The sequence below is a fragment of the Hesperophylax consimilis genome, chromosome 26 (assembly GCF_061612785.1).
Source record: "Hesperophylax consimilis isolate HC1 chromosome 26, BYU_Hcon_1.0, whole genome shotgun sequence".
NCBI lineage: Eukaryota > Metazoa > Arthropoda > Insecta > Trichoptera > Limnephilidae > Hesperophylax > Hesperophylax consimilis.
Window position 1 is genome coordinate 9824670 of NC_142861.1, and position 24686 is coordinate 9849355.

General features: G+C 35.3%; 1 protein-coding gene across 1 annotated transcript; it reads right to left on the reverse strand.

The window, feature by feature from the left end:
- Positions 1-2142: 2142 nt before the first annotated feature.
- LOC149411085 (uncharacterized) lies at positions 2143-18080 on the reverse strand. Its single transcript, XM_089647339.1, has 7 exons — positions 18053-18080; positions 17125-17214; positions 8650-8827; positions 7572-7702; positions 4275-4338; positions 4050-4158; positions 2143-2682 (listed from the first exon to the last, which is right to left on the reverse strand). The coding sequence occupies exons 2-7, from the start codon at positions 17204-17206 to the stop codon at positions 2425-2427; spliced, it is 822 nt and encodes a 273-aa protein (XP_089503465.1). The 5' UTR covers positions 17207-17214; positions 18053-18080; the 3' UTR covers positions 2143-2424.
- Between the last annotated feature and the right edge of the window lie 6606 nt (positions 18081-24686).

Sequence of the window (24686 nt, forward strand, 5' to 3'; positions counted from 1 at the left end):
CAAGTTCTGTTATAATATCATCATGGACCAGTTGCTGCACGGAACTAAAATAATAACATAACTTTCACAGAACTTGATGAATTCTTCAAATTCTGTGAAACAACCCATCCTGCAAATGTACTTTTATGAATACGAAAATCACAGTGTAGGTACCTTTTTTAATATTTTATTATTTATCAACATACATAATAAGAGTTGTTAAAATTGTCCGAAACAACCCGTCCTTAATATATAAAAATCACGTGTCACTATGTTCATACACGCTAATCTCCGAAACTGCCCAACCGATTTCAAAGAAATATTGTGAATGTGTATGGTCAGTTCCAGCTTGAAAGATAGAATAGTTTTGAACCCGATAGATGGCAATATAGTCGAGATTATTATTTTTTTTTTTCGAATTTTTTATCCAAAAATATATACAACTACAAATTTTACAAACTTCCCTAGACAGAACTAAATGGAAGGCGGTCAGTTGGAGGAGAACGCCACTAGTATTATATATATACATATAGAAGTTCCGGCGTTGCCCGGGCTTTGCAAAGATTTTCCCCTTACTTTTGCCGTCAATTTTGCAAAACTTCATCAAGAAGTATCTAAATTCTCGAAATCTCATCTAGACAGTCACCTTCCTCTTGTTTGAAAGTTTACTGTGCAAAATTTCATCAATGTATGAATAAAACTATAAATTTGTATAAAAAAACAAAGCGAAGCCGCCCGCTACAGACGGTTTTTTAAAATTTTTGTTTGTGTTGTTGGTGCTATATATTTCATCATATTTATAAAACCTAAGGGTGTTTACACACTCGTATCGATTAACTGATTGCAATCTTTAAAATATATCGTCAGTCCAATATTTGTACACAATTGACATTTGTAACATGAGAACGGATCGTTTCTACGACTAGCAATTGGTTAGTTTATATAAGATCAGGTTACCTTAGGTTAGGTTAGGCCTGTTGTCTGTTATTTTTATTTAAAATATAGTTTTTTCATGTAACCAATTATTACGTTTATCATTTACCTATTAACATTTAACTTTTAACCCTTAGAATGGCAACTTGGAAATTGTAACTTACCTGTTTTTTCTTTTGCAAAATAATGTTTTTGTAAATTGTACCGTTTTACCAGATATATATAAAAAAATATATTTACTAAAAAAACATATAAAAAAAAAAAAAAACATATTTACGACCGGTCAGTGGTTGAGTGGGCATAGCGCTTGGGTCTCACCCGAGCGTCGCGTGTTCGATTCCTCGGCTGGCTAAGTCCTCCATCACAACACAAGCAACATTTTCGGCTTTCTGTGGTGGTAGTAGGAGATTTTCAAACATTGTTGGGTTATTCGTAACCCGGGAATGTTTGTCTTTCTTTTAAAAAAAAATATATATATAAATCCGTCTTTTTTTCCCAGGATAGCTATTGTGATGTTTGGTAATAAGTTGGGTTTTCAAGCAATAGATGGCACCAGTCATAGCTTTCTCCAGAGTCCGACAGATATCGCTAGAGTGTAGCATTAGCCTGTGGGATATTATTGCCAGACAACAAGCTTCTAGAAACAGAGAATTACCAACCCTCGGGTAATGAACAGTATAGCTAAATCCAGACTTATTTATTGTAACGTAAATAGGTAAACGCAATTATATTAAAGAACCTTTAACTTATCAAAAAGTTCCCAACACAGAAATTTGCCAGTAATCAGAGATATAACAGTTATTTATGTTCAGAAAAATGTTTTTTTTCTGTCTGATGTTATAAAAAATATCTTTAAATAGTATACAATAAAGTCGCTGTTCGTTTCTGTCTGTTTGTGCGCTTAGTTCTTCTAAACTATCTATCTACTATCATTTAAAGAATTTCTTCTAGAAGGCTTACATATATTATACATGCATATTATATTAGACAGTATTATTTACAGGATTATTAGACAGTAGAAAAAAGTCGATGTTTCGTAATAAGGTGGTAATATATATTTTCGGGCGCTTACATTGCTAACGCTGGCTAAACCTTGTGAGATATTTCAAAATAATGTACTGCAGAATTGTTCATCTTTAAAAGGCCCACAGAATTTTCTTCTATGCTATATGTCTATCTCCTAAGGATAACCGTATACGTCAGATATTATATAATGAAGAAATGCGAAAATATTCTTGAGTTTTATTTCATTTTCTATTCAGTGAAATAAGTGATGTTTACGACAAAGCTATAATTACGTGAGATGTAAATAATACATTACAAGGTATTTGAAAATCGGAAACTTTTTTCATTTTCACAAAAAAAATGACACTTTACGAAAGTGAGTATGTATGACCCATATTAAAGTAAGCCATAATGTTTCAAAATATGTACAATAAAACCAAGGAAAGTTTGTTGACCTACTAGCGAATACACGGTGGATTCGTGGGCGTATTGGGTTCATTTGCAAACTTATGTCTTTATTTTGAGTAGTTGATCTACTACTAAGTTCTTCTGTTCAAAGATGCTGCCCCCTCCGGTGATGAGATCGATTAGGTCCTGCAAGGTGAGTTCGTTGAGGAATCCATCGGCGATCCCGGTGATCAGCTCGGCCAGGTATGCGGAGATACCCTCGGCCTGAGTTTCTACCAGACCAGGTACCAGCTCCTCGAGGATCTTGTTGAGAACGTCGCTCACCTCCCCGCCGCCGAGCAGACCGGAGATGTCACTCTGTAATTATTTATTATACTTTAGATTTCTTAATTTGGTGGTTGGGGCGGCACGGTGCCATATAAAAGTTGAAATAGAGGTAACTTGGCCATGTACAGGTTTTCCAATAAGAGGTGTTATTTTGATATTCAATCGTAAAAGATCAACGGTTTCGTTGCTTGTGTGGTACGTAGCGTCGTTTTGTTGAAAATAAACGTTGTTCAGATCAATACCATCCAATTCCGGCCAAAAAAATTATTAATTATCTCTCGATAGCGCAATCCATTCACCGTAACTGTTGCTCCAGCCTCATTTTCGAAAAAGGAAGGTCCAATGATTCCGCCGGACCATAAAACGCACCAAACAGTCACACGTTGAAAAAAAAAGGCTTTTCAACAATAAATCTTGGGTTTTACGAGCCCCAGATGCGACAATTTTGCTTATTGACGAAGCCACCGAGGTGGAAATGGGCCTCATCACTCAAGATGATTTGCATTTGATTCACTCAAGTGAATTTTAATAATTTCAATGCGTTGTTGAAGCGTGTATTTTCCCATTTTTATTAATGGCGTAGTTTTTACTTGTCAAATGTTAAAAAATGACAGCTTTAAAAGTAACATCTACCGAAATAGCGGGTTATTCAAAATAACACCTCTTATTGGAAAATCCTATATAAAGATTGCAAGGTTATCGAAAAACCGCTGAAAATCTGAATGCGATTCCAGAGGCAAGACTTCAGGCAAAGTTGGAAGACACAACTCTAGAGGCTGTGAGAAGTTCTTAGAAGGCTGGGCCTGCTAATGACGAAGGCAGCTGAAGTAGCGCAGGATTGATGTTGTGTTTGTGGTTGTTGCTGTTGTGTATTTGCTGCTCTTGTTATTAGGTATTTGTTGTTTTTATGTGTGTTTTTTGTTGTTGTTATGAATTTGTTGTTGTTATTGTTACGTATTTTTGTTGTTGTGTATTAGTTGTTGGTATTTTATATTGATGTAAGTAATTGTTTATTTTTTGCTGTTGTTGTTATGTATTAGATGTTGTTGTCGATATTTGTTGATCTAGTATTGTATTTGTTGTTGTTGTTGCGTATTTTGACTTTTTTGTTTTGTATTTGTTGTTGTTAGGAATTAGTAATTGTTATTTTATGTTATTAATGTTGTGCATTATTTCTGTTATTGGTAGGCATTTGCTATTGTTGTTATGTTTTTTACTATGTATTTGTTGCTGACGTTGTTTTTTTGTTGTTATATTTTTGTGTCGTTGTTGTTGTCTATTTGTTTTTGATGTTCTTGTTTCTATTTTAACGTGTTTTTATTATTGTTATGTTGTTGCTGTTGTGTATTTGTTGTTGTTAAGTTGTGTGTTTGTTAAGTTAAAAAGATTATACTAACCTTGAATCCTCCCAATTTGGCTTCAATTTCAACTTTGTTGATAGCCAAGTGCCCATTGACGATTTTGACGGTCGCGTATCCAGAGAATTGAATGTCCAAAGCTTCAACACTGTAAATAAAATAACCATTTTAATTTTACCAAGAATGAGACAATAAATATCTCAATAATATATTAATATATTGTAATTTATTTCATATCACATTTACATTTAAAAAAATACTTACTCAACGGCACCATTTCCAAAGACATGGAACTGCTCCATAACGTTGCCATCTAATTCGTAATATTCTGTAAAAACACAAAACAATTATGGTATTAATTGTCTATTACTTAATTAAAAATTATGTTAACTATAATTTATTGGACTATAACGCATTATATGCACGAATCTTCGCAAATGAATAAATAAGTTTTGCTTGGCTATTCCTCCGAGTATCCGTATGTTCACGATCGCACTGTGCATACCTAACCTAACGTTAAGAAACCTTCGGTACACTAAAATGACCCATTTTCAGAAGTAATTAATAGAAATAAAAATTGACAGAGTTCCTAACAAAGTATCAGTCAAAAGCGAAAGGACGGCGGAATACGTGTTTATCCAAATACTGTATTGATATTGACATTTATTTATTTAGTAAATCAATAGATTTTTTTGCATCTTGAAATAATAAACTTATAAACAATACAAATAAAATCTAATAGACAGATTTTCACATAAATATCAAATTATAACAAAAAAACTAAGGGTCCAGTAGGTACCCCTGGGCTAAAATATTTTCAAAAATTCACAATTGTAAATATTAGATAATTCTTATTTATCTAATATTTACAATAAGAGAACAATTAAATAACAATATATAAAAAGCATGTAATCCCCCTACACTACCAACAGCAATAATCATTGATATACACCAAAAACTAAACTGAACAAATGTTTATAAAATGATTGGTATGCAACTGAACAGCGTTCATAGCAACAACATGATAACTTGCAGTATGTTATTAAAAAAAAAAATATATATATATAAATACTGATATTGTCGTGTTCCGACAACATTGATATGAGGAAAAGAACACGTGTTTTCGATATATTTTGAATGTCTAATATTTTATCAGGAAGTTTGCACCCTGTCACTTTTTTAACAGGATCATTTTTTCCGTTAATTAATAAATGGTCAAGTTATGCACGCGCCTCTTAACCTAACCTAACCCAACAGTGGTCTATTTCATTTTTTGAGCTCCATACGAACCAATTCATAGATATTTAAAAAAAGTGATGACGAAGCTTTTAAGTAGGTAAACAAAAGTAAGGTTATTTTGAAAATAAACGGTGGTTGTGGGGTTAATACCAGCTTGTCACGTTTTTTTTAAATTACGTCAAAGCGTACAACCGGTTACGAAAGTTTGTTTAATCCTTTAGTTAAACAATCCCAAACAAGAAAAATTAATAGGATCATTTCTGAACCAAAATCCAACTCAGCACCCGAAATGAATGGAATCACTGCAAACATCATAAAGAAATGCAAATAAGGTATTATAACACCTCACACAGCTAATCTGAGAATGTGAACTGGAGTATTCCCAAATTGTATCAAAAAAGATATTATTTGTCCAATATTCAAAGAAGGAGATCCCTCCTCTCCGAGTAATTACAGACCAATATGTCTATGAAGTATTGTTTCTAAAATTCTCGAAAAGCTCGTTTAAGTAGGTTTAATGAATTTCTGCAATAAGCTAAACTAATCCCACTGAAAAAAGAAGTTTTCAAACAGAAAAAATTTACCGAAAATGCGAATACAGATAGGACAGAATATCTGGCGATCAACTTGGTTGTAGGAATGAAATGCGTGGGAATCTTTCTAGATTTATAGAAATCGTTTGACTCAATATCATAAAAAAGTCCATCGAGGAAAATAGAAACGATGGGTGTGAGAGTTACCCCACCCTCATGGTTTTGATGACAACCTCTCGAAAAGAACTCTAGTGGTAAATAACGGCAACTCGCAAAAAAAATTTGGAGTACCCCAGGGCAGTACAGGAGGGCATTTTTTATTTTTATTTTTTATGTGAATACCCTAGTCTCAACTGCTCTCAACCGTCTGGAGCTAGTGATACTATAGCATCCCAGATTGGGGTATGTAGTGAGTCTGAAGATAGAGGGTAGGGAAGGAGGCGGGGAAAAGGAGGTGGGGAAATATCTGGGAATTTAGATCTGCTCACCAAACACGGTTAAAGCCATTTCAAGCAACGTGTAAATACTGAATGGTGGTCTTACACCAGGGCGATACAAAGAGCATCTTTCACTTTGGAATGTAAAGCAAATATGTGTTGTATTATTTTATCGTGTAATAACACATACTAAACAAATTTTGATTTGAACCGGCGACCTCCGTATTGCCGGTCGAGACTCTGGCAACCGCGAAGGCCGTCTTTCCTGGTTTGGAGTGTTATAATAATAATTTCAATTAATAATAATTTTAATTCAGTAGATTAAATGCTGTTGAAATGAGATCCCTGAGGCGTATGTGTGGTAAAACCATGTTTGATCGTGTGAGGAATGTGGAGATCCGCAAAGAGTGCAAGGCTGATGTAAGCGTAATGAGTAAGATTAAGAAAGGGATGCTTAGATGGTTTGGGCATGTAGAGCGAATGAGCGAAGATAGGAGTGTAAGGAGGATATATGATGCAAATGTGAATGGTAGCAGAAGTCGGGGACGCCCGAGGAAGACATGGCACGATCAAGTGAATCAGATACTCGAGTCGGGCCATGTCAAGAGTCAGAATAATAAAAGAGTATGTATGAGACGATGTATGAATGTGAATGAGGCAAGGAGTGTGTGCCAAGACCGAGTTGTTTGGCGGTCCGTCCTCTCTGCCTACCCCTGCGGGGAAACGGCGTGATGGTTAGTTAGTTAGTTAGTTAGTTAGTTAATAATAATTTAATAAATTTGTTAAAAAAGATTACCATTAAAAAATAATTTAAGAAAATTGGGTTCTCTATGCGAAGCAGAATTCACCAGATTCCTGTTAGCAAATTGTATAAAGAAACATACCAAAATGAAGTTTCCGAGAACTAGGAACATCGTAACCATGATAATCAAATTAAAAGAAAAACGTATTTTTGTATTAAGAAGAAAAAAAAATGTCGGAAAAATAGAATAAGTGTGCTATCACTGTTACCTAAGGTTAGGTTAGTTTAAGTTGTAATCAGTGGTAATTATGGTTAAAAGGTTTGAAGCTAAATAAAAATGCAACCAATATTGTCAACAGATTTCTCTGTTGGCACCATTGATTTATCAATAGAACGATGGTAGTAATTTGCTATTTTAAAATAGGAAACATTTTCTTTCGTTTATGAGACAAAAAAGTTTCATTTCAAATTAACAGCATTGGGACCAAGGTATCCTGATGTCAAATTGTTTTTAAAGAAATTGATTGGACAATAAATGTGATTGACCCGTTGAAACAAACCCTTTATTAAAAAGAACAGTTTGTAAAAAATAAATAAATTAATTACTTACCAGCCAAAACCTTAATGAGAGGAATGGCGATATCAAAGTCCAGCCTGAGGCGAAGTATGGTGAAGCTAATCTGGTTAACAATGAACTCTTTCAGTCCGATGATATTTATATGGCTGGCGTCAATCTTCAGGCTGGGGAACAAAATATTCATAGTTGATCAGAAATCATTTTTCATAGTTGATCAGTAATCATTTTTCGTAGTTGATCAGTAATCATTTTTCATAGTTGATCAGTAATCATTTTTATACATTTTAATTTGCAAACTTTACTCATTATACACCTACCTATTAGCATTTACTGCGTACCTCATATATCTTAAGTTAATTAACATTGTATAAGTTAAACAAAATCTCAATTTGCTTAGTTATTTATTCATGTTCTTAACATCTATTTACTTTCATTTGCTGTTTTACATGCTCTCAAGAAAGTCTCTTTATTACAATTCTAATTTCAGGTTCGTGTTTTATATTATAAGTATCATATACAAAAACCGATAGGCATTAATTATATAAATACATAAATATAGTCTGCCTGACAGTTAGTTACCTACCTAGAATATTTTTTTTTTGTGGAATGGTAAATATTTGTAATATTCTTACCATTGATGGAGAATGGAATGTTATCTACTAGAAATTACGTATACCCGTTTTTAAAAACGTTAGCCATGCTTGCATTAATTTTATAAATATAAATATTTGAATTGCATGTGCCCTTGTATTAGTGCCCAATCGAATGAGACCACTCCCAAGTCGATAGAATCAATATTAAGTGAGATTATATAGGTTTTTAGTAAATAAAATAACAAGGGTTTACCACCTGGAGGGGTGTTCCATCACTTTGTCTTGGGCGGACTCTACAAATCTTAATTTCTGCTGCAAAGTTCAATGTATGAGCGAATTTTCATAAATGCATGAATATCGTCACTTATTTTGTGCATTATGATAACTTTTGACGGTCCTATTATGTCCAATGAACGGTTTACTGTTTCAACAGTGAAAATCTTTTTTTTGACAGCCTAAAAAATATTTATTTGCACCCTTAGGGCTTCACATTGCACTGATTATAATGTATTTCTTACAGGGCAGCTGAAGGGATATCCACGGTCACGTTGAAGATATTGATGAACAGTGGGTCCAGGATGGGGATTCCATTCTCCTCGCTGCCAGTTTCCATGATTGCCCTCAGCTTCTCCAGGAGTGCTCGAAGTTCAGTCTCCAAGTTGGCTCGAGACAAATTCGATTCTTTTGGGAGGGTCTCTGCAATACAATTGTTTCAATTGCTACAATAAGTTATAAATTACCAGTGGTGGCTGTAGAGGTACAGAAGTGGAAGGTAATTTAAAAATAGTGCGATTAACCTTTACTTGATTATATATATTCATTTGTAGGTACCTCAAGAATTCGAGAGTGAAATTACATGAATATAGTAAATTTTGTCATAAGATTTGCGTGCAATATGCAAAACCAATCTACGTTTATCTAACCATCTCTTTCAAACATGTAAATCGTGCTGTTTGTCACATATGTCGATCTCATACCTCAATCCTTGAGTTACCAATATTATCCTAAACTGAATACCATATTTGAAGCTGCTATTTTTGTATGATTAAATTATTCAAGTTCAATGAACTTTTCATTTTCAAAATTGTTACGACTTAGTATACTAGACAAGCAATATAGTAGGTACCAACATTGTTACGACTTATCATGTTAGGCAAGCAATATAGTAGGTACCAAAATTGTTACGACTTATCATATATATTATACTTACTACAAAATATTCATTTCAAATGTCCAAAAAGAGTTACTCGATCTCTGGATACGTTTTATATTCCTAAAAGCAATACAAATTACCTTGAAAATGTATTTATAAGAAGAAGCTGTAGCACATTCAATAGATTATGCCCAAACATCGATGTGTTTAACACGAACCTAGCTAAATTCACAGCATCCGTAAAAAAGTGATACTGCATCTTATTTAACCAAAAAACTTAATATTTCATTGATTTTTTTTTAAAAATATTTCAATTGATTAATACATTTTTGACAATTGATGTACTTTATCAGAATTGTTTGCATTACGTATGTTGTTATGTATTTTTCTGTTATGGTTTGTTTTGTCGTTATTTTATTGGTCAATGACATAACTACTCTGATCACTGTTATATATGCATGTATAATAGGGTGTATCGATTTTTAACTTTTTTTTTGTTTTCAAATTCCAAGTTGAAATAAAGTTGCTACTAGGTACCACAACTTACCACAATTTTTTTTGGATTTTTAAAAAAATGTGTAGGTCTCCCGCACAAGGCCTAAAGTTTTAATTTTTTTCAAAAAATATCAATTTTATTTTAAATTTAAAAAAATAAATTCATAACTTTTGTGTTTATTCCAAGTTAAAAAACAGTAATATTAGGGCATAAAAATAAGTAAGAAACGGTTTTTTTTATAAAATATGGTATTTTGGTCTCCCGCACAAGCCCTAAAGTTTGTTAATTTTGATGAAATTTTGTAATTTTGTGTACATATATGAACCATGTTTTTTTAAAGTTTAAGCCACCGGAATTAATTGTACTTTTCTTACAGAAGGCATAAAATGAGACAATATATATATACATAATTCTTATATACATACACTAAAAATATATAGCACATATATACTATATATATATAATATGTTTTATACCTGAAAAAAGATAGTTGGACGGTGTAAATTGTATGAGAAAGGTGTTGAAAGAAACTGATGTTATTTGCTATTACTGTTGTTTATTACAAAAGTATAAAAGGTTATAACATGTCATAAAATGTAGTATAAAAACTAAGTACAAAATGTTGCTGATTACTTTCCATACGACATAAGTGGCAGTTTTCTTGTTCTACTGCAAATTTACTGACTTGTTTAAGTATTCGTCCTTTCATCTTGGCTTCAAAACCTTAAATCAAAGTTATGTATAGTATTTACATAGGCCTAGTGAAAATTTTATAAATGTTATTACAGTTCCCAAATGAAATTTCAATTTAATATGGAAGACAATTCTATTGCAGAAGAGTTGGCCAAACGAAACCCCGGCAACATCTCGCACGCCAGGTGGCTTACTCTGGCAAATCGAGTCCTTCGTTTGTATGTAGCCACCGATGATCCGACCCCTCAGCTAAGAAAGCTTGCAGAGTTCATGATGAAGGTCTACATACCATCATGGTTCTCAATTAAGTGCAATCCCCAAATCCCGCAACGTTCCATTCATTTTTTTATAATGATTCTTTTCAGCAATTACTTGGTAGATGAGCTAAGAAAAGTCGTCCATGCAACGTTACAGATAAATGCTTTCATGGCTCACCCAGAGCATGTTTTGATAGCTATGCTGTTCGATGAACGAAAACATATCAGAGCCTTGGCTTATAAGAGAATCCAGAAAGCTCGCTCAACCGTAAGGAAAGGGGTAAGGGTATTTAAACCCCCTCAGATCAATTTTGATGCCGAAGACTATATAGATATGATTGATTGGAAATCCACTTCAGTAACCGAACCCCCTCTTGTTACTGATATGAGCCTTGAAAAGTTGGAGTCAATTGCGGAAACTGGCAGAAGTGGAAGGGTTGAATTTAGAATTCCTTCTCACACTCAAGCGGTGGAACGAATTGTCAAGGAAGTCACAGAAGCTTTGAAGCGAGTATGTGGGCTAATCGAAAGAGATAGTTTTATCCGTGCCAGACTGGAAGACCGTAAAGAGTTACCTACGTTCGAGACCAAGAGCCAGTACAAAACCTCTGCAAAGGATTAGAATTTAAGTAAGTTTTTTTCGACTATTTTGTAGTTATAATGTTTCTAAATAACGTCTTTATCATACTGTCTTCCATATTAAATTGAAATTTTATTTGGGAACTGTAATAACATTTATAAAATTTTCACTAGGCCTATGTAAATACTATACATAATTTTGATTTAAGGTTTTGAAGCCAAGATGAAAGGACGAATACTTAAACAAGTCAGTAAATTTGCAGTAGAACAAGAAAACTGCCACTTATGTCGTATGGAAAGTAATCAGCAACATTTTGTACTTAGTTTTTATACTACATTTTATGACATGTTATAACCTTTTATACTTTTGTAATAAACAACAGTAATAGCAAATAACATCAGTTTCTTTCAACACCTTTCTCATACAATTTACACCGTCCAACTATCTTTTTTCAGGTATAAAACATATTATATATATATAGTATATATGTGCTATATATTTTTAGTGTATGTATATAAGAATTATGTATATATATATTGTCTCATTTTATGCCTTCTGTAAGAAAAGTACAATTAATTCCGGTGGCTTAAACTTTAAAAAAACATGGTTCATATATGTACACAAAATTACAAAATTTCATCAAAATTAACAAACTTTAGGGCTTGTGCGGGAGACCAAAATACCATATTTTATAAAAAAAACCGTTTCTTACTTATTTTTATGCCCTAATATTACTGTTTTTTAACTTGGAATAAACACAAAAGTTATGAATTTATTTTTTTAAATTTAAAATAAAATTGATATTTTTTGAAAAAAATTAAAACTTTAGGCCTTGTGCGGGAGACCTACACATTTTTTTAAAAATCCAAAAAAAATTGTGGTAAGTTGTGGTACCTAGTAGCAACTTTATTTCAACTTGGAATTTGAAAACAAAAAAAAAGTTAAAAATCGATACACCCTAACGTATAAAGACTGTTTATAACGCTAATAAATAAAATAAAAAAATAAAAATATTAGACAAGCAATATAGTAGCTACCAAAATTGTTACGACTTATCATATTAGACAAGCAATATAGTAGGTACCAAAATTGTTACGACTTATCATATTAGACAAGCAATATAGTAGGTACCAAAATTGTTACGACTTACCATATTAGACAAGCAATAAAGTAGGTACCAAAATTGTTACGACTTATCATATTAGACAGGCAATATAGTAGTTACCAAAATTGTTACGACTTATCATATTAGACAGGCAATATAGTAGGTACCAAAATTGTTACGACTTATCATATTAGACAAGCAATATAGTAGGTACCAAAATTGTTTTATGAACTAATAATTCCTTATTTGAAATGCTTATTTTTTCGTTCAAATGCTTGACAGCTGATGCTAAGAGTTTCATTAAAAAGTGAGGTTATGTTGAGAAACGCGCTTAGTTCCACAGAGCTATATCCAGTATATATGGTTTAGCGGTCCGTTCATATATACATATTCTTTGAATGGCTATCATTTTTGTGTCGTCTATTTATAATTGTCATTGTATAGATATCGTAATTTAACAAACTGACTAACACTCGAAATGTAAATTGCTTCTTTTGACAGGTAACGATACAGAGGCAAATATTTTGTTATAAACACTAACAATTTCACGAATCCTACAATTATTAATATCCCGTGATTTTTCACGGATCCTGCGCTAGTTTAAATAAATAAAAATGTAAATGTTCGTTTGTTCAAAATATTTAATATACAAAAGTTCTTCTTCATTCTAATACGTGTGTGTTTTTATATACCAATATTAAATGTATAAAAAAACAACGCCATGTTTTGGACGTAAAAGAAAAACGAGCTATTGTTTCTCTATCTGCACAGATAGACTGCGCTACAGCAACGCTTGGCGGGGTACAGCTAGTAACAAATGAAAGTTGATGCATGGTATCAATCTATTACTGTACACTTATTTTTTTGAATTCGCACACGAAACCAACATGATCTATAATGCGAAAAAAACAGCACTGTTGGTCATAAAACACGGGGAAAAACGCCCATAAAACATTCCCCCCGCCTATTTGAATGGTGAGCTTCTGAAAACAGTAGAAACCACAAAATATCTAGGACATGTCATCAACATAGGATATGTTAACGGATGACCAAGCTATTGACAGGCAGAGGCGTGTACTGAGTATAAAATGTAACATGCTCAGTAGAAGATTTCGGCTCTGTAGTCCACAAGTGAAAAGGAGGCTCTTCATAGCCTATTGCACCACCCTGTACACATGCGAGCTCTGGGCTAATTTCAAGAAAAGAACAATGGAAAGGCTTTGGGTGCAATATAACATCGCCTACCGATTAATGTTCGGACTCCCCAGGCACTGCAGTGCCTTCTCAATGTTTACAGAAGGGCGAGTTCCAGGATTTACAGCTCTGTTAAGAACCAGGATTGCAGGACTGAGGGGAAGGATAAACCATTCCAGAAATATTCTTATCATAGAATCCCGTCTGACTTCAGGATCGATCATTGAAGACCATCGGAGAAAGATACTTGCTCCAACAATCTTAGATCCGATAGATTCCCGTGCTCCTCTGCTTTAATTTAATTTTTAATTTTTAATCTATTGTATTTATTTTCCTATATGTAAATATTATCTGTACTTATACCCTCTATGGGATGTGTGGGATTGCACTAACCTCCCCACATCGTGGAATAAAGAATTTATTTATTTATTTGTATTTTGCTTTACATGGCCAGTACTGATGATTTTGATTGTGTTTTGTCAAAATCACGATATCATAACATAATCATGATATTATCATCATTGGTAACAATGATTACATTTAAATTCACCTCGCACGTGCTAATGTTAATGTAATCACTGTAATCAGTGAAATCACTATCAGCGACGTACGAGATGTTTAATAATAAAAGAGACAAGCCTTCAATCGACAAAAATAACACAGATTTTATCTTCTGAAACAAAACAAACTCAAAAATATGAAACATGTTATCTACTTATGTCCAAATATATAAATAGGAAAGGATGACTAGAGTCATTTTATTAGTACCAAGCATCGACCAATATAAAAATCTAGACTTGTTATTGTCTCACAAAATAAAATGTGGCAAGTTAGAAACATTCTTATGTTTTTGCAAAATTCCTAATTCAAACGTTGCTAAAACTTATATGTGTGTGAACGGAATAAGAGATGTGACCGGGCGGCGTTTTTGTATACAAAAGTTGCGCCGATTAGAGTAGGGCCCTGTCGGAATATTAGAGCAACTACAGTTTGCAAATGGCGATTTGTGTTTATACTCGTTGTTACTGCTGATTTGTATGTTGTTTTGCCGCAAGCGTATGAAGCTTAAGGCGATGCACTACGTCGTGTAGTATTTAGAATTGAGCCGCTATCAATAACAGCCCTTACGTAGATGGCGATAAGGTTTAAATTCCCGCTTAACACCATCCGCCTGTTTTGATTTATGCAAGAAAAAACATGGCCCAAAAGTGCCTTTTATTTTATTTTGTGGATGTTCAGGGATAAACATTTATTTTTTTTCCAATTATTTTATAAATAACTTAATTTGCCACATTATACAATAAAATCACAACCGAAAATGGGTTCGTAAGTAGGAGATTTTGAACATTGAAGCAGTTTTCATAGGCCTTTACATTATTTTTTTCTGGGCTTATAAAAAGAATTATCTAAAGAATACTCGATTATTTCAAAGGCCAAGATGTATTCTACTCGCAGTATTTAATTAAAGCATCTGAAACATTTCTAGGCGACCAAATTTTCGAACCAAAAACACATGATTTTGCATTCCTACGTATGGCATCGCCTTAACATAGTGATTAGACCGATTTAAACAGTGAAGTTTATTTGGTGACAGCACTAACTTAGTAATTTGGCTGTTGCGCTTCAAGACCTCTACTCTAGTCGCCCTTGCATTTTTTTATGATGCACACAATCTTCGGACGAAACAACTGTATTATTGATTTATTGATAATTTTTTTTTCTTAGGTTTGTCAACAGTGATTCATATCAAAGCTCTCGAAATACAATTACATTAATTAAACTTGGTTGATACTATCACTAATTACAGACAAACACAACATTGATGAACACAACACTGTAAGTAAAGAATAATGTACATGTATGCACCTACATGCATACATGTATACACACATACATACACTTACATATACATTTCATGACAGCAACAGTAATTATTTTATAGATCAACACGATAGGTAGCTTTAAGTCTTGTTTACGTTTGATTTGAAGGTGGCCAATGATGACATTGACAAATCATGATAATAATCAAAAAAAGAAGGAACTTGCGATTATTCATTATTACTTTTATACTATTACTTTTCAGCACACACGAGGGTATTTTGGTACCACTATTTTGATTAATCTTTATAACGAATTGGCGTACGTTATTAATACCAAAAATATGCTTTAGATAAATTAAATGTTTTACTATCGTTTAGTTAGAACAGAACACTAATAAAAAATAAATTACTCAATAAAAAATATAAATGTAAACTACTAAAAAAAATATTTTTCAATAGAAATGTATGAACGCATCAAGGAAATAACTTAAAAAAAATATAGTATTATAGCTTAGATTATATGTGACAGTTTCACTTGATTAACTTTTTTGCTTTCTTATAAAACTATTTACAAAATAAATGAAAACCAGTTTTGTGCATGAAATCTAACGTTTCTAGACAACGTTTGTCAAGCGATTTTAATGCCTTTTACCTATAATATAGGGTATACCAAGAATTTACACATTTTTAGCTTGTAGCTTCCTCTTAAAGGAAATCTACTTAGAGGTAGCACGCGATCTTACGCGGCGCGTGACAGTTTAGTACTAAAACTACGAAATCGAAAGTATGACAATTGACGTACTTTTGCTTGCCACTTTGCGATTTAAACAGCGTGTCTATATATAGATTGCCTGGCAGGTATATTAATGAAAAATTAGTTCCAATAATCCAGATATTGAATAAAAATAACACATTACTTAACACTCTTTTTTCTGATAGTACAAGGTAGAGTATTGTTTGTTAATATAATAATGCATTGATTAACACTCTTATATCTGATAGTACAAGGTAGAAGTCTTGTTTTCTATTAGTCTTGTTTTACAAACAAGACTAATACATTGAATTATTTATTGCATCTCACCATACATAAATCATGTTTTTTCTTGTAAAAATCAACGTCACTAGGACAAAGCCTGTATCGAACAACAATTACAATATACATTTGAGTGAAGCAAACGTAGGGTAATCACACACATAAAGTATTAGGTACTACATTCAATTACTTAACACTCCTCTATCTAAATGTATAAATAAGTCTTGTTAAGTCATTCTTCTATCTGATTGTACAAAGTATTAGTCTTGTTACGTCATTCTTCTATCTGATTGTACAAAGTATAAGTCTTGTTACGTCATTCTTCTATCTGATAGTACAAAGTATAAGTCTTGTTACGTCATTCTTCTATCTGATTGTACAAATTATAAGTCTTGTTACGTCATTCTTCTATCTGATAGTACAAAGTATAAGTCTTGTTTCGTCATTCTTCTATCTGATTGTACAAATTATAAGTCTTGTTACGTCATTCTTCTATCTGATAGTACAAAGTATAAGTCTTGTTACGTCATTCCTCTATCTGATAGTACAAGATAGAAGTCTTGTTTGTCAATATTATTTATAGGGTTATTATAAAATTTGATTGGAATATCCATTTAAAAATATTAGACAAGAGTTTATTTAAATTAAAAATTAGAACAAACCTGCGATCTGCCTGTCAGCGACGCTCATTCTCCTTGCGCTGGCTACAGCCAAAAAGGCTACCAAAACGATGATCAACTTCATTTTGTTTTCTGAAATCAATAAACTAGTGTTTATATCTAAATAGTGCCAACCTAATATTACAAAAAATAACTCTAATATTAATTTTCAAAGTTTACTGCATATTTCATTTAATAAAAATGTTCTTATTATTATATTTTTATACATATTGTAGGTATTACAAATTGAATGAAGGATCCTGTAAGAGACAGTTACGTCACAGAAGTTCTGTTAAAGTTCTATTCAAGTTCTGTGAAACAAGGAGACATTAATAACAGAAATTGAATAGTTCTTTCACAGAATTTGAAAACGAACTTTGAAATTTGATGAATTGTTCAAGTTCTGTAAAACATTTGTTCTTTAAAAACGTGAACATGAAGTTAATTATTATGCAGTTAATTAAACTTTTTTTACATTCCACGTAGAAAAAAGAGTATTGCTGGTTTATTAAAAACCTGTTAACAACTGGATAGCATGCCGTGTCCTAATATACTTTTAGTTCTTTAATGATTTATCGGATAACATGTTCACGCACCTGTTTGTTCTGATCACAATGACGAAATGCGAAAATATTAGCATTTTTATAAACACGTGTTCCGACATCGCCATTCGTGTTTTACTGATAGTTTATTAGGAAACCTGTCAATTGATTTCTTAAAGGCCTGCAGTCCCGGAATACGAATAATTTAAAGAGGTTTTAATTAAATTAGCAATATTTTATATCTCCGTGATACATGGACATGTTTTTATTTATGATATGTATGTGAAAAGATGAAGGTTTTTTTAAATATGATAAATATACATAATATTATATGGATAAATAAATTAAATATTTTTGTACTTGCAACACCAATTTTAGGATCGACTTACCTATTCGTGTATTTCGGTATTAAACTTGAGAACGAATGTAAAACTAATCCATTTTCTTATGTATTTAAAGCATATTTTTTTTTGATAAAGAGATTGGTACAGTAAGGTGGGAATTATGATGCACAGTTTTTATTTTATTTGTTTTATATTTTTTTTACATTTGCTCCACACAGGAAATATGATGCAGGCCTTGAGGAAATATTCCCTAAGGGCCTACGTCATCGTTGAGGATGCGTTTTGGAGGGTCTTTTTTATCGAAAGGAAGTTGACAGATGTATGAATCCATCCCTCCCACTGGGGTGCAAGGCGATGGGTCGAGGAGTCCGGCCGGAGAGGTCAAAAGGCTTACCTCAGCCATTAGATTCGGCCCACCGCGCAGTAGGTGATCTAACGCATCCACCGCCTAGACCTAGACAAACCTCACCCCATGAACCTAGGCACCTCTGCTAAGTCACCAAACGTAGCGAACCACTTGGGGTGACCGACGGAAGTGGTGTTGGTTATCCAATTAATTGTTCCCCGGGAGGCGGTACCCACATGACCTGTCAGATTAATTATCATAATGACCTGTCAGATTAATTATCATAATGACCTGTCATATTAATTATCATAATGTCCTGTTAAAATAACAGTTCAGTTCTCGCCTTTGAGCAGATCTGTCAAACTTTCTCTCGCTCAGCGCCATATTTCTCATAAAAAACATTAATATCGTGCAAATCGAACAAAAAAGTGTGTTACCGGGATTATAAGTGACGGGCTTAAAGCCTTGTGCTTTTTTTCAGTTCTCTTAAGTGTATAAACCGTGCTTTTTTAGTATTTTTAGTTTTCAAAGTAACAATTTGGCATTCAAACTTCCCGTTTGGGTGCCATCCAAGTGCCCCCGTATCCCTTAGGTTCCCCTAAGGGTAACCCTTGTGTGCGCGTTTTTCCCGGGTACGCATAGGAAAAAATTATTTGAAAACCGATTCAACAATTGTGCATTTTATCAAAAATTTAAGTCCTCAAAAATAGAGGGCCTAATATAATCCTTGTGATATACGAATATAAATAGTGTAATAACTTTAGTAATAATAGTGTTAGAGAGACAAATATAACACTAAAAAATGCGCCGTCAAAATCTACGCAGGTAGAATCTGCGTGTGATCCTCTTAATACAATTTCAGTGTTGTTTTTATTGTGTTGAGTGTTTCAGACAATTCATCACAATGACAATTCATCACACTTGTGTTAAAACTGTTTTTTTTTTAAATAATTTAATTACCTTTAAGTGCTCTTTTTAACTTGTGACTACGGTCATCCGGACCCGGGAAATTTTCCTGCGTCGTTTGACACCCCCCATACCCAGTTCGGTGTAGTGATTGTACACTTAATCTTATTTTTAAGATTTTAATTACTCGACATTTTTGGCGCCGGCCATGTTTTTTTTTTCTCCACAGAAACCAGTGAACTAGACAGGCTCTCTTTAGTTATTTAATTAATTTTAATAAATATATATATATTTTTTTTTTTTGGTGCTTCCATTTATCATATTTAGTAAATATATTTTCGCTTAATGATATTAAGTATTTGAACATTTTATGTGATTTCTAGTGAAAAAATTTCTCCCTTTTTTAGGGAAATTTTTCCCCAAATTTTCGAAAACAATGTCCTCAACGAATGAAATTTCAAGCGATGAAGAAGCGGAGCTCAGTTTGAGTCAGTTTATGGAATTCATTTCTGGAAAGAACAAAATGGATGATAAAGACAATGGTGACAAGCATGTCGCAGGTTCAGAACAACCTGGTACGTCTACTGGAACCATATCCACTCACAATATCAAAGAATTCATGGAATTTGTCAATAAAAAAAACAAGAAACCACGAAAAAAAAATAAGAGTGATAAAGGAGACAAAGGCGACAAGCAAGTCGTGCTACTTGATGACCAACCAAACCCTACCATAGTTTCGATCGAAAACTCACCTAACCAGGAAAATAGGAAACGTGCCAGAATTAATGATTCACCTAATAGCGAACAAGAACGGATTATCCCCTCTATGGAAAAACTGATGAGGATTGTTAGAATTATTAATGATGGCAGCAATAGATTAAATAAAACCGACAAAACGGAAATTACCACCTTGGTAGATGCACTCATGACGGATTTGACCTCCATGACGATTGAACTTACAAAAGTAAAAACGAGAGGTGCAACCATTGAGGAACTTTTGGAAGCTCAACAAAAGATGTCAGATAAAATGGACAAAATCATAGTACAACCGCCTGTCACTGTACCACAAAGAAGGAGTTATGTCAGTGTAGCCTCGGGAGCCCCAGCATCACAGACCATTGTACTTAATGGGTTAGAGCGACCAACACCTCAAAAACAACCTACGGTGCTGTTTTACCCTTCGATCGCGGAGGGTAAAACTTCTGAACAACTACAGAAAGCGCTCACAGAAATTCTAGATCCTAAAAAGGACGGCTTTCAAGTGGTGCGCACTCGTAAGATAAAGGGAGCTGGCCTGGCCTTACAGACCACCTCTCTTGGAGGTCTAGATAACATCAAAAAGGCTGAAGAAAAACTAAGCGCCCAAGGAATTAAGATGATCTCCCCCCAAGGCAGATTACCCAAAATCGTTTTGTATGACGTCCCAAGAGGAGAAGCAAGCTCAGACGTGGCCCTTTTTGAGGAAATTTATACTAATAACATTTCAGATAAAGGTAGCCTCACCAAGGAAGATCACATAAGGACCATGCGACGAGTCTCGCTCTTCGGAAAGAGGGACGGGCCGTATATGAACATGATCTTAACCTGCCATCCCGAGGCCAGGAAAATTCTAATCGACAGTGGCCATTGTTTCCTTGGTTGGAATTCTTGTAGGGTTAGAGATTTCGTTGGAGCCACTAGATGCTTCAAATGCCATTTGTATGGTCATATTTCGAAGGTTTGTACACAGGAAGCCGCCATCTGCAGACATTGTGCAACAACTGGACATGATTTCGAAGTCTGCCCCAACAAAGGCAAAGCGGCTGTCTGTGCTACTTGTAGCCGTTTCAAGAAGCCGTCCAACCACACAACAGGTGACAGACAATGCCCGGCCCAGTTGGCTGCCATAAACGCTCAGGTCAGAATGACTGATTATGGCCGTTAACCCTCTCTTTACCATAGGTCAGATCAACCTCCAGAGATCTCGGGCAGCTACGCTCGAGGCGCTGAAGGTCATGTCCGACCTGAAAATCGACCTTATGCTCATCCAGGAGCAATACACCTGGCAAGGGAGAACACCAGTAAGTCATCCAGGGGCGGTGCTTGAAGTAGGCAGATCACCGGGGGCGGGTGTCCTGGTCAATACCACATTGATCAGCCCCCTCCTCCTGGTTGGCCTGTCGAACGAATACCAAACCTGTGTATCTATTAATTTTGGCCAGATAGAGATTATTTTAATCTCAGTCTACTTTAAATATAGCAACCCTGTCGGACCACACATTCTGAGCTTGACGCGCGCCCTTAACGCGCTTAAAGGCCGTAACATAGTTATTGGAGGTGACTTTAATGCTCGCTCCCCAATGTGGTTTGACGATAATAATCATAGAACGGAACGATCAGACGCCGTTGAGGATCTAATTGCTGCGCAAGGTCTATTACTATTAAATGAAAACTGTCACTTAACCACATTCGCAAACATACATGGGGAGAGCAACATAGATCTAACTCTTTGCTCTGGATCAGTTGCGACCAGGATGTCAAACTGGAAGGTCCATGATAGCGCAATTGTCTCCGATCATAGATTAATTACTTTTGCTGTGGGGGTCCAGAAGACCCATGCTCCGAAAACCTCCTGGAACTTCAAAACCACAGGGGCGAATTGGGATAACTTTGGGGAGGCTCTACGTGACACTCTAAGGGGATTTCACAACGTAGCAGCAAACGATCCGGATAATTTGGGGAATTACTTTAACGCAGCCGTTGTGTCAGCTGCTGAACGGTCTTTGGGAAGATCAAACCCAAAAACCGCTATTAGAACGCCGTGGTGGTCGAGTGAGTTGACTTTGCTGAAGGGGGACTATAAGAGGGCTTTTAGGGCACTTGGATCCCTAAAGAGGACTGGTGGCACGCAAGAGATGCTCACATCTCTTAAGACTCGTGTCAGTAGGGCCAGGAAAGCTTTCAAATTATCTATCCTCTCGGCAAAACGAACTGCATGGCACAATTGGGTAAAACAAGTGGGTAACGCCAACCCGTGGGAAATCCACAGCGCAATCGAAAAAACGGGAAAAGGTTCTGACCGGTATTTGACTAGCGTCATATCGGATAATCCCTCTGGGAACTCTGAGAGTACCGATGTGACCAGCACACTAAACACCTTGTTGGATAAATTAGTTCCATTAGACTCAGTAATCGGGGAAAACGACCACCACAAACAGATAAGAGCTCTGTCACGGCTTCAACCTAGGATCCTCGCCAGTGAGGATAGAACGCTAAAAGTAACTAAGGCTGAAATTGATGTTATAATTAAGGGTTTGGGTCCGAAGAAGGCACCAGGGCACGATCGTCTTAATGGTATAATAGCGAAGAACGTCTGGATCCATGCCAAGGAAGAGTTGTTCCAGGTTATGGAAACATGTCTGCGTAGAGGAGTTTTCCCTACGGAATGGAAGAGAGGTGTGCTCAAGATTATCCCAAAGGGAAACGACAAACTCAGGACGGACGTGAAGGCCTACCGTCCAATCACCCTTTTGCCTGTTTTCAGCAAAATTTTGGAAACACTAATAAATAACAGGTTGCAGCAATATCTTTCACCAGCATGTGAGCGACAATTTGGCTTCGTCCCTGGGAAATCTACCGAGCACGCCATTATGTATGCGCTTGAATGGGTGAAGGTCTGTCCAAAGAAGTATGTCATTGGAATCTTCTTAGATATAACTGGTGCCTTCGATCACGCGTGGTGGCCGATGTTGATCACCAAAATTAAAAATAGAGGCTGCCCACCAGACCTTTTTAAAATCAACTGCGATTACTTAAATGATCGCACAATAGAGATCGTTTATGGTGATCAGAAAATAGTGCGTAAGGTTGATAAGGGATGCCCACAAGGCTCCATATTGGCACCTAAATATTGGAATATAAATTTTGATGACTCCTCCAGGTTACCCTTTCCTGAAGGATGCACATCGGTCGACTACGCTGATGATAAGTTGTATCTGGTCTCGGGGGACAGCAGAAGGGAAGTGGAAAGAAAGGCTGAAGAAGGTTTGCGAGCAATCCTCAGTTGGGGTGAGAGGAACAAGTTGAACTTTGCCCCCCAAAAGACCGTGGGACTCTTGATGAAAGGCACCCTCAGTAGAGGAAGAAATCCTTTCATCAGAATGGGAGCCTCCACTATTCAATTTGCAGACTCTGTCAAATATCTTGGTGTAACACTAGATCGATCGTCTTCCTTTTTAACTCATGTTAAAGAGGTCTCCAGCAAGGCCCAGGCCCTCTTCTTGAAACTGAGAAGAATCTCTACAGCTGAGTGGGGGTTGCGATCCCCAGCGCTGCGACTACTTTATAGGGGTACATACGTGGCGCAAGTCTCGTATGCTGCCTCTGTGTGGGAGCACCGTTTGGGGAATTCGCTTATACTCTCGGCTCTCAAGAGGGGTCAGCGAACCCCCTTGCTGGCGCTCTCCGGTGCTTATAGAACCGTTGCTTCAGACGCTTTGCCCGTATTGGCCGGTATTTTGCCAATCGATCTAGAAATTAGGGAGGTTTTAACGAAGAAAAAGTTGACCAGGGGACTCCCCGCTACCCATCTCGGCGTAACTCTTACGCCAGGCGGTGTCGGGACTCTTCCTGGACTGCTTAGACAAATGAGTGATTTGTCACTCAACGAGTGGCAATCTCGCTGGGATAGGTCGAATATGGGAAGATGGACTTTCTCCTTCTTCCCATCAGTTAAAATCAGAATGGAAGGAGCCCACATTAAATTGGATCATCACATGACTCAAATTTTGTCAGGACATGGTGAGTTCAGGGGGAGACTACATAGACTCTCCCTGTCCCCACATCCAAACTGCGCGTGTGGTAGTTCTGATCAAACCGCTGAGCACATTTTGTGGCACTGTGAGATTATGATGGATGCAAGAGATGAATTATTGGCCGGTTTGGAAGTAACAACGAGACCGGTTTGGAACTCCGATCTCGTCTCGAACAAAGTGAATTTCGAGTGTCTGAGGAAGTATACAAAGATCTGGGTTGAGAGATGGTCTGATCTTAGAGTCTAGTACTAGACTAAAATCGATAGCTTTAACGCCAGGTGTTGCTCCTGGACACAATGGACTACGAGACAATTGTTTTCATGTACATATTTATAACTGTTTTTTTTTTCTTTTTCTTTCTGTTTATTTACTGTATTAATTAGCATTCTACAAATTTTCTGTTCCTGATTATACTAATGTTTATTATTTGCATCTAATGTTTACTTTCTATCTCTTATTGCAGGTTATTTTGGATATTTTGTAACAGACTGATTCTGCTTATAATTTTTTTAAGATTTTCTTTTATTTTTATACACTGCTTTGTATCTTGTTCTTTCTTTTCTACTATAGAGTGACCTGCTTGCTGGTAGTAGCACTGAACTTATATTTTTCTTGTGTCAGTCCGGCGTACCCC